Source organism: Astatotilapia calliptera, chromosome 10, assembly GCF_900246225.1.
Source record: "Astatotilapia calliptera chromosome 10, fAstCal1.2, whole genome shotgun sequence".
Classification (NCBI taxonomy): Eukaryota; Metazoa; Chordata; class Actinopteri; order Cichliformes; family Cichlidae; genus Astatotilapia; species Astatotilapia calliptera.
The window spans coordinates 15806415-15823195 of record NC_039311.1 but is presented as its reverse complement, the minus strand read 5'-3'; the positions used below and the strand labels follow the sequence as shown (position 1 = coordinate 15823195).

The following is a 16781-nucleotide window of genomic DNA, read 5'->3' as shown; positions in this document are numbered from 1 at the left end:
TGTTTTCAGATAATCTCTGATTACAATTCAATTCCAAAAACATTAAGTGATCAAGATAAGAGGGATAGTGTTTTTAGGCTGAAAATTGCCCAATAAAGGGTTAAGTAATCTAGATAATTAGTCGTGCAGGGAAGAGAGTGAGTTTTAACATTGCATTTCAGTTCAGCTACATGACAATGATTATTGAAAGAGGTTGGGAGTTCACTGGGATTCGGCAGGGCTGTTGTAAGAGGAAAAGACTTACTGACAAGAGCATCACTGAATTTATTTGCAGTAAAGTCAGTGGTAGAGACAAAGATGGGCTGAAGTTTAATAAAAAGCTTTGTGGTCTGATGGAAATTTACCCTCTACATCTAAGTTCTAGACTAGACTTTGATCAGGTCAGGACAACACGGACAACACGTGTGAATGTTTAAACAGCTAGAATGAGTACCCTGACACCCATTGACAGAGTAACAGAGAAAAGTGCAGAAAATGATGTGCTGTGTTTTTTGGTTTTGTTTCGGCAAATCGATATATTAAAAAGCACGACAAGCTAAAGAGTCCAAAAGCAGAGAAACTGCCAAGAGAAACAAAGGACACTTAACACACTTTTTATAAAAATCAACACCTCTCTCACAACTTTGAGGAAGACTGGTGGCTGAATTTAGTCATACTGGCTTTACCATAAAGAAGTCCAAGTAAACTGAGATAATTAAATCACAAGTCACCTTTAAACAAAGTAACAAAAACAGACAGAAAAAAACTGTATCAGTGACACACTTTGTCAGGTCAATAATAATAATAATAATAATAATAATAATAATAATAATAATGATGATGATGATGATAATAATAATACAGGATTTAACTAAATAGGTTTATTTTTGACAATGACAGCTTCTATTCATCTGTACAGTACAGTGAATGGCTGAGCACAGGTGCTGAATCCATTCAGTCCAGTGTGAAGGGCATTAGCATGGAAGAGGATGGATTATTGATTTAGTCATCTGTTTTCCTGTTTTCTTCATTTCATTGGAGGAAGAAATGTAAGTGTAGATATGGGACCAGACATTCCAGACTAGATTTAAATATTACAAAGGTCGAAATTGGACACTTTGTGCTATTCTGTTTTAAAACTACTAGCTAACTATAAGTGTGGGTAAGAATTAACAACAGGCCTAATGTTTCCTGTGCTGGCTTCTGTTAATGAATTTGAAACTTTTATCTGATAAAATAAAGACATTTCTGTCTGAACGTAGCATGTCACTGTGGAAATAGCTAACGCTAGCAATGCTGGATAAAGTTAATGCTGTCAGCTTGATGAGGGCTAACACAGAGGTGGTAGAGGAAAAAAAGCGTAGCATTAACTATGGGACTGTGTTGGTATTAAATTTAGTAGCATTAGCTTTGCAAAGTTTAGACTGCAGCAGGTCTGCTGTTGTTTTCCATAGCCGTTAGCGATAACATCTTAAGCGCACAGGCTGCTAACTACATGTATAAAACTAGCTACAACTAGTTGTTTGACTGTATTTTAACCATGCAAATGTTTGCATGAAACAATATCAGCCTTCATTTATTGACATGTATGCTAATTGTGCACAGTTGCGCCAATGAAGAAGCTTTATTTCGCACAAACGTAGACAGGGGCGGCGCATGGAGCTGCGTAAAAGACAGGGTCCCTCTTCTGAAATCTCGGCACGCCTTTCTCCATCAGCTGAATCTGCTAAAGCGGCAGGTTTGATTAGAACTAGAAAGGCAGCTCTGGAAGAAGTGTTTGGGAGGACTGGAGACAAACAAGGTAAATTTTCTAAACTGACATCTGTAGCTTCAGTAAGTTTTTGAGAGCAAATTTAAGAACCTACTTTTTTCCATACCACTGGAGTTATCAACTAGCTGTTGCAAACTCCATGACAAGTGTGTATGTTTCAGTGTACTGAAGAGGATCAAATAATTTACTCTAAATTTACTCTACAGTAAAGGCAATGGCTGAGCTGCCAACTGAGCGGGGTTTCCCTGGACCACCACCTGCCAACAACGGGCAACAACCTTCTTCAAGAAGGTAAGCGTGCCATCTCTCTCCCTCCCTCCTCTGTTTGTCTCCTCCGTTAAAAAAGCATCTCACGGGCAGTTCCTTCAGCTTCCCTGATGCTCGCCTCTCTTCTCTATTGACATTTTAATAGTTCATTGTTAACACGATGTCTGACCCGGTATGTTGCCGCATCGGCATTCCGTTTGCTGCAATCGCAAAAATGCGCACATGGCTGGAGGAAGTTTTTCGTGATAGCTGTTAATAGAATCATTTATATACAAGGAGGAGGAAAAGTTTGTTTAAAAAAAAATACTATTTCACTATTTAAACCTGAAGTCAGTGTCTACCAGCTGGCCTGTATGTGTGGAAAGACAGAAAAAATTATTTAACGTCACATCTCGAGTTATCCGCAGTTCAATTAAGACAGGGGTTTTAGGCCATGTGCGTAAATGCGCACCAGGCTGTGTGAGGCTGTGGGCAGTATTAACGTCAGGTTTTTGGATGTTATATTCGGACATTAATCTAGCACCATTACAAAGTAACATTAACGAGTGCATTTTAGACAAACATTTCGATAATTATATATAATAGGGCTGATCGAGGGAAGTAACTTGAAAATGTCTCTGTGTGCGCGCACAGCGGGGAAAATATAGCTTTTCCAGGTGTCAAAATTTCTGTAGACATTCTGTCTATTCTGTCTAAAAGTCTGATAACCAATCAGCTCGCTGAACAAGTGGATTTGGCTGCATGTAAAACAGGCTGCGTGAAGAACCACGATCGGGGTTGTCTCTCCCTCCTGCTGAAGCTCCAGATTTTAAGTTCGGCTCCATCATCAAAATCCTAGTATTACTAAAGATTAGAAATATGTGGCTCCCTTAAACAATAATGGTGAATAAATGAACATTCTTAGTGGTACCTGATGCGCTTTTTTGTCACAAGCACATCAGGTACAAAAAAGACAGGTTTTTTAAATATTTTTTTTTAATGTTTAAGTTTGTTAAATGTAGTGCAAGGTGGTGAAGGTTTTTTTTTTTTTTTTTAATCCTTTTTTGATGATTCAATGCAAAAAAGAAAGGTTTGAGATCACTTTGTACAAGTACAGGGTACCTTTGTATGTGTGTACACATGGACAGTGCTATGACAAAGTATTGGCCCTTTTCTGATTTCTCAGACCATCAAACAAATTTTATTATTATTATATGACAAAAAAAACCCCAAAATAAATGCAAATTGCAGTTTTTAAAAGATTATTTAATTTATTAAGAGCCAAAAATATCCAGAATTTGCTTCCTGTAAAACAGTAATTGTAAAAAACTAACTGGTTGCTCCACACTTGGCAACAGGAATTGCAATCAACTATCAACTGCTCTAACGTGAAATAATAATAACTTCACTGTCGAGGAATTTCGGCCACTCGTCTTTGCAGAATTGATTTTGAGTTAGCTATGATGGAGGCTTTTCCTGTATAAACAGCCTGTTTAAGGTCTCACCATAGCATCTCATTGTGATGTAAGAATTTGACTAGACCACTCCAAAACCTTCCTTTTGTTTATGAGTGTGTGTGTGTTTTTTTTTAATCATTCAGAAGTGAACTTGTTGATGCATATCTCAGATACCCAGGAAAATACTCAGTACTGTTTTACCAGTATCCCACAGGGAAAATATTTAACCTGTCCTGCAACAACAGAAGTAATGTCAAAGAAATCCTTTCTTGAAAAAATGTAACCTGTTAACTTTCAGTTAGATTTAACAAAATAAGTACCTATTTAAGATTGAGTTAATTTAAGAGGTTTTATTCATTTTACAAGTTATTTCGGTACAGATCGTGAAGGTAAAATATATTTGAGAACTTCCTAACAAACAGAGGGTACAACAAACAACACAATACCTAACACGTGGAAATAATTAAATTATTGTAGGAGAAGAAATTAAGATAAAAGCTACAAATGAAAGTTGGATGTGGTATTAGTAACAGATACAGCCACTTCAAATGCCCGCCTCATTCCTGACAGGACCATGACCTGTCCCAAGCAGCATTTATGAAAACCAGTGGTAATGTCTTGTACATCCACCAGGGGGCACTAATGGAAGTTGATTCACTTCCAGCTTTCTACACATGTATCAATGCAAAATATAAATGCAAACTGATTACTGGTTGGTCCTGTCAGAGAAGAGCGTATTTTAGATGTGGTACAATAATAATTACATATATTAGCTAGTTATGTAGTCTTATAATATATGGATTGCTGTAGCTCAGGTGGCAGAGCAGGTCAGCCACTAATCAGAAGGTCGGTGGTTCGATCCCAGGCTGCATCCTGGCTGCATGTCAAATATCCTTGGGCAAGATACTAACCCCATGTTTGCCTACTGGTGGTGGTCAGAGGGCCTGGTGGCGCCTGTGTCCGGCAGCCTCGCCTCTGTCAGTGCGCCCCAGGGCAGCTGTGGCTACAATGTAGCTTGCCATTGCCAGTGTGTGAATGGGTGAATGACTGAATGTAGTGTAAAGCGCTTTGGGGTCCTATGGACTAGAAAAGCGCTATACAAATGCAGGCCATTGCATCATTTTTAAATGCAGTAAATTGCTCGCTGTTAACCACCTGTTTTTCTTTTAATTCTCCTTCCACACTCTGCACATTTCTGATAAATCACTGCGGTAATTTTAACAACTTTTACAGACAGGTAGGCAGAGGGCAGACCGACATTAGCATCACAGCAGATTCCTTTGTCACACATTAGGTGATTCATCAAACAGCTCTCTGAACCCCCACAGAAGGGCAGCAACTTCCAAACCCCACGCAAATATCCTGTCAGTGCTGGTTGTGATTTTAAAACTTGTAAACGGTGTTCCAGGAATCATTGATAGAAAGTATTTATAGAACACTGTTATAAAAACAGTCACCTTCTTTGTATTTTCCCGAACTATAGGGAGGGATTTTTGCTTTTCTCATTTTAGTGCTTGTTGTTAAGCTGCCGTGCTTCATTTGCATATCGTCACCACTTAATGATGTGAAACAGACAAGCAGCACCCCACCCTCCCCCCAGCTCTGCCTGTCTGTGAAGCCTTCTTATTCAATGCCAATTATGTGTTTTGTCCTTCAATAAAATTAATCAAAAACGATTTTTAGATTACTTACATTACTGTAAAAATCCCGTTTTAAAAGTATGCAGTCCAGAGTTCGTTACTGTTGTTAATACATTTGCAAACTTTGTAACATCATGGTAGATTTATACCAGAGTGTAACCCAAAACGATGCAGAAGTCATTTCAACTTGCAATGATCTGACAAACCAGAACATGCCTGTTTAGTGTATTAAGGTCAGAGAAGGTCAGTCACAGAAACAGTTTTCAGCGCAGCGTTCATGAAACCCCCGACATCAGAAAGTCAGGTTTTTTTTACTCTTGTGGTAACTGTGAGAGCATGTGCTGCTCTCCTTGAAACAAATTGAAGGTTTCAACAGAAACAACAAAAGCTCACTATCAAGTGGGAAAATCTTAAATATATGGAATTCACATAGTAGTATAGACTCCATTTTTTGCCAGTCTTCTAATGCCCCCGCTTTCAGGAAGGCACCATGAGGTTGCTTTGTTTGTTTGCTCACATTTTCAAAGACCCAGCCCAGCCCTCATAAACAGCCTAAACAGCTGATAAGAGTTACACACCTACACACACCTATCAAGTTAACACAGGTGGAATACACTTGGATTTGGATGGTTGCAAGGTTAAAACAGAACTTGAAGAAACATTCCACCCTAAGGTACAAAACAATTATAAGGCAAAGACCTTTATAAAAATAATACTGAGAAAATCATCGGACTGAAAGCAGCAATATTGAGTGGCTGTATCTGTATACTAAGCTAAACTAGTTATACTAAAATAAAGACAATATAAAAAAACAGACGGCTAACTGTGAACGATTGAACTGGTCACTGTCCGCATTTTAAAACGGACCTCACAGCTGGCTACAACAACATAAGAACCTCAGTTCCATCAGAGCTATAATCTGTTCAAATAAACACCCAACATAATCACTAAATGCAGAATTCTACAGATACATTTTATGCATACACAGAAAAGCACTAAGTGATGCCTGTCCAGCAGAATTAGGAAGACACCCACTGATAATTAGACTGAATTAAATAAAGTAAAACATTTTTGATCACCATAAGTCCAGCTCCTAAGACACACTTCATTCTAAAGCCCTCTAAACCCAAAGAATGAGCCTGACTGATCTCACAAAAACACTGCTTTCCAAACACCAGCCAGCTAATTATAACAAAATGCAAATAAATGTATGTAAGAAAAACAGTCAGAGAACACTAAGGAACACTTACTTAAACCACTTCACTTCTGTAATTCCAAATTTCCACGAGCTAAGCAACATTTCAAAATAAAAGTATATTCCCAGGAGAAGGACACAGGGCATGACTGGCTGCCTGATATATGTCAACATGCCACCACCTAAGGGACAGTGAATGACCTACACACCCACACAGACACACAAACTCAAACATGCACATGCGCACACAGGCATATAATAAATGTATGTATTTATTTATTTATTTATATATGTGTGTGTGTGTTCTGTTTTTCCATTATTGTGATACGTCATTATCGGTATCACCATCGCCCGCCTCTGGTGGTACTCGATATCTTAATAACCATTTATACACATATTTACTAAAGCTGGACTTGCTTATATTTTTCACACTGCTTTGATAAGTCAAAGTCAAAATCCAGTTGCAACTTGCTTCATCTTAACTGTGATGGTATAAACAGAAGCTACACATTGTTTAGGGAAAATGTGAGCTCATGCTGGTCTGAGCTGAAGCTATCTAGATAATGAACATATGCCCTTTTCTAGAGGAAACAAGTGTAAATATAAAACGAACTCACTGCAGTAATAGCAAACAGTACTGTGCATGTGAGAGATTGGATTTCCTTGTTGACATGACAGCCTTAAAGTTTCAGAAAGTTTTCATATTGACTTAAATGGGATGGGATTTAACACCTTAGGATGAGGTATTTTTCTCATTCTCATTGCAGTGCCTTTGCTTTCACCACCACCTGTGGTTTTACAGTACAAAACAGTACTTCAAGTCTTACAGCCACCCTTTTCCCTACATACATTACAGGCCATTGTTGGATAAGTTCAATTGCAGCTCCGATAGATTCAGATCTAGCAGTTTCCAGGATTTATTATTCATTTTTAATAGTTTTGGCTACTGACCATGTGCTTTAAGTAGCTCATTATTGTAGTGTTGCATTAAAACAAACTTCTTTCAGTAGGATACAAGTGCAGGAAAAAGGAAATTCTAAATGGTTGTAGAGAGACCACTGGGTGCTCCTAATTTTATGTAGGAAAACACATTTCTCCCCCAGAAAATCATTCCAAGCTGGGGTACAGTACTACTAAGTTATCAGTTCGGTAGTACTTGATCACTTTCCTGCATTTGTGACACAGAAATGATAACATTACAACAGTAGTATTTTACCTTAATGCAGCAGCTGGGCAAAATGTATCTAAGGTATTGGATGCTTCCCTGCAAAGCCTAATAAGATGAAGCTGTAGAACCCCACAACACAGTCTCCCACAATGGTGAAAGTTTGATCTTTGGATGCAGTGAGGAGTTTCGGGGTTACTCTATTTAACGCATGGAGATGGAGGAGGAGATAGAGGTGCAAACACGCAGCCCCGCCTGCTCATTACTATCAGCCATTACTATGATGCTATAACCTTCTGGCTTAAACTACACTAGATGATTAAGTCACACACCTGAGAACTGTTGAAATCAATAACCAGAAATTCACGTGTCTGGAAATTGGTAGTCTGCAATTTTGGAGGGCACAACTGCTCCAGTTAACTTCCAAGTCAAAAAGATAAGTAACATACATTTTAAAAAAACATATAACGAGTAAATTATAGCCATTTTATGGATGATTTGCTGTTTCCAGAGGATCAAAGGTAATTGACTGATTAGTGGTTGGCTGTGTGAGGCTTATTCTCTCGATATTTCATTGCAATAATAAGGAAATAGTTGGACTTGTATTTGGCAGCTGTTCACTGGAATTTCTGATATGCTAAAAGTTGAAAGACCTGTGTGGGCAAGGGAGAAGGTCATAATTAGACATTAGCCTAAAGATGGGCAAGTTAGACTTTGCTAGAAAACATGTAAAAGAGGCCACACATTCATCTATCCATCTCCTTCATCCATCCTCTTCTGGTTGTCTGCTTATTATGGAAGCAATGCTATGGCATGTGCATTTACGGCTGCCAGCTGCGAGTGTGTATTAATGATGTGACTGCCAATAGAAGCAGCAGGATGAATTGTGATGTGCACAGGGCTGAAGCATCCTGCTAAAAAAAACCAAGAGACTTGGTTTATTAAGCCAAAGATATTATTCAAAGTTCTTCTATTTGTGCTGCCCACAGGCTGCAGATAATAAAGCTAGTAGCTAAATCTGGTACAACCTTTTCTCTTAGGAGATTAAAGTTTTTCTTTTGTTTGTACATGGCCCCTGACAAATAAAGTGGAAATGAAATGAAACAAACATGAAAAAGGTTAGTCAGGTCAATAAACGATGCTGATCATTCATGTTTGTGTCAATAACACAAACATGAATGTCTATGCATTATTAGGCTGTGCATTTGAAATATTGTCAGCATGTGGTATAACAGAGGCGTCGTTTTGAGGTGAATGAACAGCAAAGTAAAAACACAAAACCTCATGTCAGTATGGATGGATTTACAACAATATTATTTTAACTTTAAATCTAATGCTTTAAAAGCGCACAAAAAGCGTTCTCAGTAACAACTGAATGATTTTTCAGTTTACTACCAGCTGCAAAAAATACCAAGTAGCAAACCAACTGTTAATAAGTAAAAGAAATAAATGAGCAACAGCAGATAGTATCTCTTTAAAAACTGGGTTGACATATCTATAGCACAAGCAAAACTTAAGCTGAGAAACTATTCTGACCGCAGGATAATGATTAACGTTTTGTACCCAGTGTTATATTTCCTTAAAGTAGAAATATATCGGTGCAAGTCCCTGCACCAGTCATTTTCTGGTTTAAACTTCTTCCTTGGAGAACAAATGACATGATATAAAAGAATTATACTTATTTATCTTGCAGCTTTAACTGCTTTTTGGTAGTTTATTTTATAAATTCATATAAAGTAGAGAAGGCTGTCTCATTTTTAATTAGTGTTCATTTGCCTTTCAACTTTCTCCATTCCTGAACTAAATGAACTAATTAGCAGGAGTTGGTGTTATGCTTTCTCCATTTCAGTTTAGCGACACACAATGATTACTGAGGGAGGTTAAAAGGTGAGGGTGAAATTTTAAAAGTGTGAACAAAAGAGATCCATTAAAAACATCGAGCTTGTGGTTTGATATAAATTTGTCCTCTACATCTAGGGCCTCTGGGCTGAGATGAGGGCAAGAATGTAACCTTAGGGATGAGCAGGTACTACAACAGACTATAGTTGTGATTCAAGTTGTAGTTATGCATACATCACACATGAATGTTTTAAGAGCTAGAATAAGTACCCGGCCACACTGTGACAAAGCAACTCAGAGAAGTTCTGAAAATTATGTGTTGATTTTATTTTACCTGTGTTATCTGATTACTTATATTTGCAGCAATATCTTGGTATCATCTTCAGTTCCACACGGTAACATGTTGTGTTTCTTATTGGCTAACCAAGATAGAGGTGGTATGCCCCACAGGGTCACCTTGAACCCGTAAACCTTGTCAGTTGTAACTGAACAATGTGTATTGATAGGTGGCACCACCTCTATGGACAAACAAAGAACAAGATGAGTAATACAGTATCAGTAACAGTTAGCCACTGTGTCAGATCCAAATGTTTCATAAAGACATAAAATGTTTCCACAACACTTGTCAGCATTACCAAAAATCTAGGCCTCTTATTTGAGTCAAATCAAATTTCTAGTATATTAGTTTTTCAGATCAATTTAAGCCAAAAGCAACAGAATGTTATGTAAGTAAGTCAAACTTGAAGTTAATCTAAACACTTGTAAAAAAAAAAGAAAGAAAAAGAAAAGAAAATGAAAAATAGCCAGCATGGATTTTACCACGTGAGAGGGCGGACCCAAATGCAGGACTCAGGAAACAGGAATGACTCAAACAAAAAAATCTGCTTTAATGTAAAAAGTAAAAGGTATAAATATGTTGTTACTATAGACATTATCAGGCTGGTGAAGTAAACAAAACAGAAGACACAGAGAACAACAGAAAATAAAACAGAAAGACACAACTGAATGGAAGCAAAGGTTAACTTGGCATAAGGGTGGAGAGAAAGACAAGACAGAGGAACGCATAAAGATGCAGGGCAATGCAGATCAGTACACCAAGGAACACAACAGGGTACTAACCCAGTGTAAACAGTAACTACAACTAAGACGAACCAAAGACTCAGAGGAATACAATAAGTCTTAAGAAGATAATCGAAAAGAGCCACAGAAAATAGACAAAGCTTTTAAACTTGTAAACACAGGGAATTAAATGAAAGCAGCCATTCAACAAATAGTACACTATATATTAACTATAAAGGGACCAATACTTAGTTGAAAATGATGAACTAAATATATCTAAGGCCACAAGGGAAGCAATATTACAAAAGAAACAAAACTTTTCTTTTGAAATATTTTGTCCTTTTAAAAATACAAAGGAAACATTACCTCACAATGTCAAACGTGGGGTCCAAAATGCAGGGATCATGACAGTTCCCCCATTTTCTTAACAGTCCTACTCCCCATACTTTCCTAACAGAGGGCACATACAATATCAAAGTAAGTACTCATAATGCAGAGACGAGTAGGTCTCTGCATTATGATAAACTCTAAAGTTCTTATCCTGCATTAAAAATTCAGAATGTTATTGCTATTATAAGTAATAGAAATTGACAAAGCAACATCAGAGATATTAAGTGAATTGAAATGACTTACTCCTGGAAAATTAGGGTGTGGGAATTGTGGTTTTTCAGTAGCAGCTGAATGATTTTATGTTCAAACAAGTTGGAAAAATATCAGAAGCAAGTCAACTGTTAATAAGTAAAAGAAGGAAATGGGCAGCACCTGGGCATCAGGTAGTAACTCCTTAAACAGGTTGTTTTGGTGGACATATTGTTTTAAAGTCAAACTAAAGTGAAACTATACTTGCGAGAAAGAAAAAAAGAGGCTGGCAACATGCCAGGCTGGCTGGTAATAACTAATAATACTTCTACTCTTTCTCCTCTTTCCTGACGCAGGTAAAAAATACTAATGTTTTTTAGGTCAGGTCAGGAATAGTTCATGCTGTTTTTGCACAAAATTAAAAGGAAATAAAAAGAAGGCTGTATTTATTGACATCTCTGGAATCACTTTTATGACTGGTGGTGGTCAATAAAAAGCTACAGAACTCTGAAAGTGATACTGTTTCAGTGTAAAGCGTGACTTATTTCATTGTGATTGGCTAGTCAACTTATAGTTGCAGAGTTTTTGTTGCCAAAGATGAAAAAAAAACCCAGAAAAGCACGACTGCACTTTTGACCTAATAAGCAAAAATGTAACTTTATATTTCAAAGTACTATATTTGTGTATACTTGTGATATATATTGATTTTTATATATAAACCTGGCCAAGAGCGCAGCAGAGACTGTGACAAATATAAATATATGCCAAGAAAGAAATACACTTGACACAATGTAAAGTGAGTGAACTCACCACCAAGATCATATGCAGTAACATATCGTCGAGAACTTCAAGAGCATATGTTTAACTGTTAGGTTATGTTACATTGACCAAAAGATCTCTTTCATCAACATTTTACAATGAACTTAATTCCACTCATAGCAGATTATTACTCTGTAGATTACTCCAGGAAAAAGTGGAACTCTAAAATATTCAGAGTTAAAGCATAAAAAGTATTCTGGTTATTACGAAGAACGAAAAGTTACAGGTTTCATAAATCCCTACCCACTCAATACAAACCTTCTACCTGGAATCTTATTCTTAGCATTCCTATTTCAGCAACAAATCAATTCCAAAAGCAGGAACACACAATGTCTGAGTGTGTTACTCATAACTGTGATGGGTATAAATAGAAGCCACAAATCAGGTAGAGACACAGTAATGAGGAAATATGAATAAGCCCTTCATGGTGCGGAAGCCTCCATAATCTCAGTGATCCTGGAAAGCTTACACACACACACACACACACACACACACACACATACAAACAAACACACAGACACACACACTTATTTAAGTGTGTAGGGGTTGCAGATAGACTAACACAGTCAACAACTTCACCACTAGTGACCCACATTCAGGGGTGCTAAAGTTAGACTGACTCGAGCTGGTCTGAGCTGCAATGGTCTAGATCTGAAAGGTCAGATTACTCTTTCTTTAAATGCCTTTATAACATGAACTCTTGTCGATTATATGTTACTGTATAATGAGCCTCTCTATTTTTCTCAAGAATATAAGCATAAATACAAAAAACTCATTGTGGTAATAGCAAAACAATAGATATTCCACTTTATTTGAGTTTTGTTTTGTTTTTTGCAGAAAAAAGAATAAAATGTCGACTTGACAAGTCAGTATCCAATTAGGAGACAAGTATTTAACTCTTAACACCTTCATACTAACCAAAGCAGGATCTGAATCAGTTTGAAGATGTGTTATGTTTTCCATTATGGTACTTACTGCACAACACCTTTACTTTACTCCTACTTATGGTTTGCAGTCAGATGTTAGTGGCCACTTTCTGCTTTCACTCTAATTTAGATTGCCGAAACTCCACCAAGGCCACACGACACATTCGGGTTCAAGACCTTCTCAATCCTGGGTTTAGGCTACTTTTAAATAGCAAAATGACCCTGGCTCAGATCCAACCTAGAGATATCATAGGCTCTGTAGTGGATCTGCAAACCAGGTCCAGATCACAGTCCACCTGCACATCAGGATGTGACAGGTCAAAATAACGTTAACTGTAAGACTTATTTATTGAAGTCCAGTCAGACCCCTGACTTGTGACCTAAAAAAACAGCTTCACCAAACCTTTCCATTTCAGTACTAAAAAACTCCAAGCACTGTAGTATGCAGAACTTGTTCACTCGATATTCATCAAAGTAATTTTTAAGGTGAAACTACTGAGATAAATCAAGGACATTAACTTGCCAAGTATTTAGTTTGCTTTCTGGTTAACTAGCTCATGACAGCAGATGATCGGTTTACAATCACAATGCTTTGTTTCACTTTTTCCTCTAATATCACCTGCTGTTATTATGAAAATTTGTCTACATTGTAAGAAATGAAGTTTTAAATTACTTTTTAAATTTTTGTTTGTTCGTTTTTTAGGATTTTTTTTCCTTTATAACGTTTTTTTCTTTTTAGGTGTTATGATGCCAGAGATGCCCATAAAATTGCCCAGATCAGCCGATTACTTCCCATAGGCTGGCACTTAACTGGAGCTTCACGGTACCAGATGATAACTACCCTGGGAGAAGGAGTCTATGGCACGGTTGGAAAATTCATTAGGCTCAATGACATGAAGAGCGTAGCCATCAAAATAGTTAAGACTGATTGCTTCAGAAATGGACTGGCAAACTTGGAGGTAGGAAAGACTTGGCTTGATGCAGTTAATCCAACAATTGTATTTGAAGAAATTCCTCTAAAATATTTACTTGAAGCTAAAACTCATATGTTGCCAGGTGGCTGCCCTGCTGAAGTTAAAGTTGTACAAATCTGAAAGGTATAACTTGGTTCAGTTTTACAACGTTCTTACCGATGGGCAAAAATTATGTCTCGAATTCGAGCTTTTGGACAAGAACCTTTATGAATTCATGAAGGAAAGACAATTCCGACCACTCGCTCTAAACTCAGTTAGAGCCATCACCCAGCAGGTGTGTTTAACTGTATTCTCTACATAAATAAAGTTTTTCAGATGGATGCTGATTACATTAATACAAAGGTGTGTGGTTTTTTGTTTTTTTTGGGGGTTTTTTTTAGATTGCGAAAGCACTGGATCATTTGAAGTCTGTACGTTTGATACATGCAGACCTCAAGCTGGAAAATGTGATGCTTGTCAACCATCAGAAACAACCTTATAGGGTCAAAGTGATTGACTTTAGCTTGGCATGTGAAACCTCCGCTGCCTCGATGGGCTCTTGCATTCAGTCCCGTTCATACCGGTTAGTAGCTGTAACCAAAGTGGCTTTTTCTCTTAAAGGTCAATACTGGATACTCCCCTGCTGTTTCTGTGATGGGCTTCTTGGCTGTATAACTAATCCAGTTGTCACTTTTGTTGTTAATAATTGACAGTTGCTGTTTTTCCTGTTTGTCCTAAATCAGGTCCCCAGAGATTATTCTCGGGGCTCCATTTACAGAGGCCATAGATGTATGGTCTCTGGGCTGCATTGCTGCTAATCTGTACCTTGGCTCCATGCTCTACCCTGGTGAGAATGAATATGAGGTGGTAAGTATAACTAGCGCTTCTCCTTTGAAGAACTTAAAGCTTTATTTAAAGGATTACAACACATTATGTTAAAGTTGTTGGACTCTGAATTTGACCAATTGGTCTGTATTTCCAGATGAGGTACATAGTGGAGACTCAGGGCCAGCCTCCAGGCAAGATCCTCGACAGTGGGCTCAAGACTGCCTTTTATTTCAACACGCAGTTGTATTTCACCACCAGCACGTGGAAACTCAAGGTTCTTAGTACTTTACAATTTTTTACTTTACAAATTTACAATTTATCAGTGTTGATGAGTTTCCTGTCTTTTCAGACACCTGAGCAGTTTGTCAGTGAGACAGGGATTAAGTTCACTGAGAAAAGGATGATGAAGTTGACCTCTCTTGATGACCTTAAAAATGTAGGTGTACTTCTTGACTGTTCTATTTTGTATGTTTAAAACTAAATATAGATTTTATTTATAGAATAAATATTTAAACAAAACTCCCAAAAAGAAACAACTTAAAATTCAGAGTTTTTAGGGGCCTTTTCTTTCTTTGATGTTTCAGCTCTGGTTCACACGTCATCAAAATTATACCAGTAAATCCGCAGAAATCTGTGATCTGCTGGTGTTTATCGAGCTGCTTAAAGGAATGCTTCAGCTTGATCCTGAAAGACGGATGACGCCCAGTCAGGTGCTGCAGCACGACTTCACAACACTGCGCCACATATCGCGCTGTACCCCTACAGCTTCGAGTAAGATATTACTTCTCTTTTGAAACACTGGTTCTCCACATACAACACATTTCCACTGTGAGCATATGTTCTGTATCTCGCTTTATGTGGAAAATGTTGTATTCAGATGAGTGAGTCAATAATTTGGTACATGGCTTGATTGTTTTGCAGTGTTAACTCTTGCTTTCAGAAGATGAGCATCTGTCAGTAACGACTGGTGGTACCTGTGTGCAGGTCTCTGCAGCAACCATCCTCCAGGACCAGCCATGCTACCCAGAAAAATCAACCTTGCCCTCGAGCTGAGCACAGCATCCAAGTGAGGCGCCATTCTCACTCTAGGACCACCTGTCCTCCTCTGCAAAATCATCCTCGCCCTCCATCTATGCGCTACAGCCCTTATTCCAGAACAACCCACCTTGCTCAGCAAAATCATCCTTGCCTTCCCGTGTTACACCACTGCTGTTGCTTCAGGACCATCTGTCCTTACCAGCACGATCATCCTCGCTCTCCAACTGTGCGCCACTGGCTCTACTTTACGACCACACACCCTCCCCAACAATAAACACTTTGCTCCCTAGCTCAGCACGGCACCCAGGTGCGGTATCACTGCCTTTACTGCAGGACTACCCATCCTTGCAGCAATATCCTTCTGGCCTTGCAGCTAAACTCCACTGTCTTTACTCTAGGACCACCCATTCTGCTTAGCAATGCCGTCCTCACCCTCCAGCCAAACACTGCACCCCTGCACAAAGTCTAGGACCACAGTGAAGTCCTTAGCAAGACTCACCAAATCAAACCAGAGTCTTAAAAAAAATTTAATGACTGATTAGACAATGTGAGTAAGAGTCTCTGACCAATCTGAAAGATCATTGTGATTTAAAAAGGGTTCCATTGTTGGATGTAGGACAATTATAGCTCACCACAAAGTAAGAATCAGAATACTGTATTAATCCCTAAGCAAATTATGTAGAGAAAGATGAACAATGGGGAAGACTATGTTGAGAGGTTGCATAGGAGTGCCAGATGGAACTCTTGAGATTGCAGCATCCACACTTTTAATCACATCTTCCCTATTGAGACTGATCAACGGGACACTGGCTGAGCACAAATGCTGGAGACAGACATTTCTGCTCAGGAGTAAACCAAAAAAAAAGAAATAAAAAAAAAAAAACATGAAAAATAGACCTGATAGGTTATATGTACCAATCTCTTATAAGAAGAAGTCATAATTAAAAGCAATCTGTTGCCATCATTGCAATAGTCAGGGGGCTTAGACCATTTAAAATTTGTTTTTCCAATGAATTACTTTATTTTCACTCACATGTTGTTGTATGAAGTACTTATTCTTTATTGTATTTTCTAATAAGTGGAACAATATTAAAACAATAAACTTGTGATTTCTCTAATTTAAGAACCAGCTTCATTTTTTTTTTTATTATTCTAATGCATCATGATGACAGGGTTAGTAATGTTTTCCACAGGTCAGTTTGAGGTTCTTTCATAAAATACATACCCTTGAGACAGTGGGTGCCATTTTGCTGAAAATAGTGAGGGGAGGGAAAGGGGGTGGGGGTG

The 16781-nt window shown here is 38.0% G+C and overlaps 2 protein-coding genes across 5 annotated transcripts in view; one reads left to right on the top strand and one right to left on the bottom strand.

Moving 5' to 3' along the window:
• Window positions 1-16781, bottom strand: part of slc7a1a (solute carrier family 7 member 1a) — a 30656-nt gene that overhangs the window by 12529 nt on the left and 1346 nt on the right. The window contains exon 1 of one of the 3 annotated variants that reach the window (XM_026181147.1): window positions 10718-11513. The exons of the other annotated variants lie outside the window; for them this stretch is intronic. The gene's annotated coding sequence lies outside the window, so the exon portion shown is untranslated. Of the gene's footprint in view, window positions 1-10717; window positions 11514-16781 lie in introns of those variants that run through there. 3 annotated transcript variants of the gene reach the window in all.
• Window positions 933-16377, top strand: LOC113030077 (homeodomain-interacting protein kinase 1-like). Of its 2 annotated transcripts, none has more exons than XM_026181149.1 (11): window positions 933-1028; window positions 1585-1780; window positions 1957-2041; window positions 13415-13634; window positions 13732-13923; window positions 14030-14211; window positions 14372-14495; window positions 14611-14730; window positions 14806-14892; window positions 15041-15227; window positions 15441-16377. In XM_026181149.1, exons 2-11 carry the CDS (start codon window positions 1636-1638, stop codon window positions 15524-15526), a joined length of 1428 nt encoding a protein of 475 aa, XP_026036934.1. In that variant the 5' UTR covers window positions 933-1028; window positions 1585-1635; the 3' UTR covers window positions 15527-16377. The 2 variants fall into 2 exon arrangements, with proteins under 2 accessions (XP_026036934.1, XP_026036935.1); XM_026181150.1 differs by having other exon boundaries at window positions 15378-15499.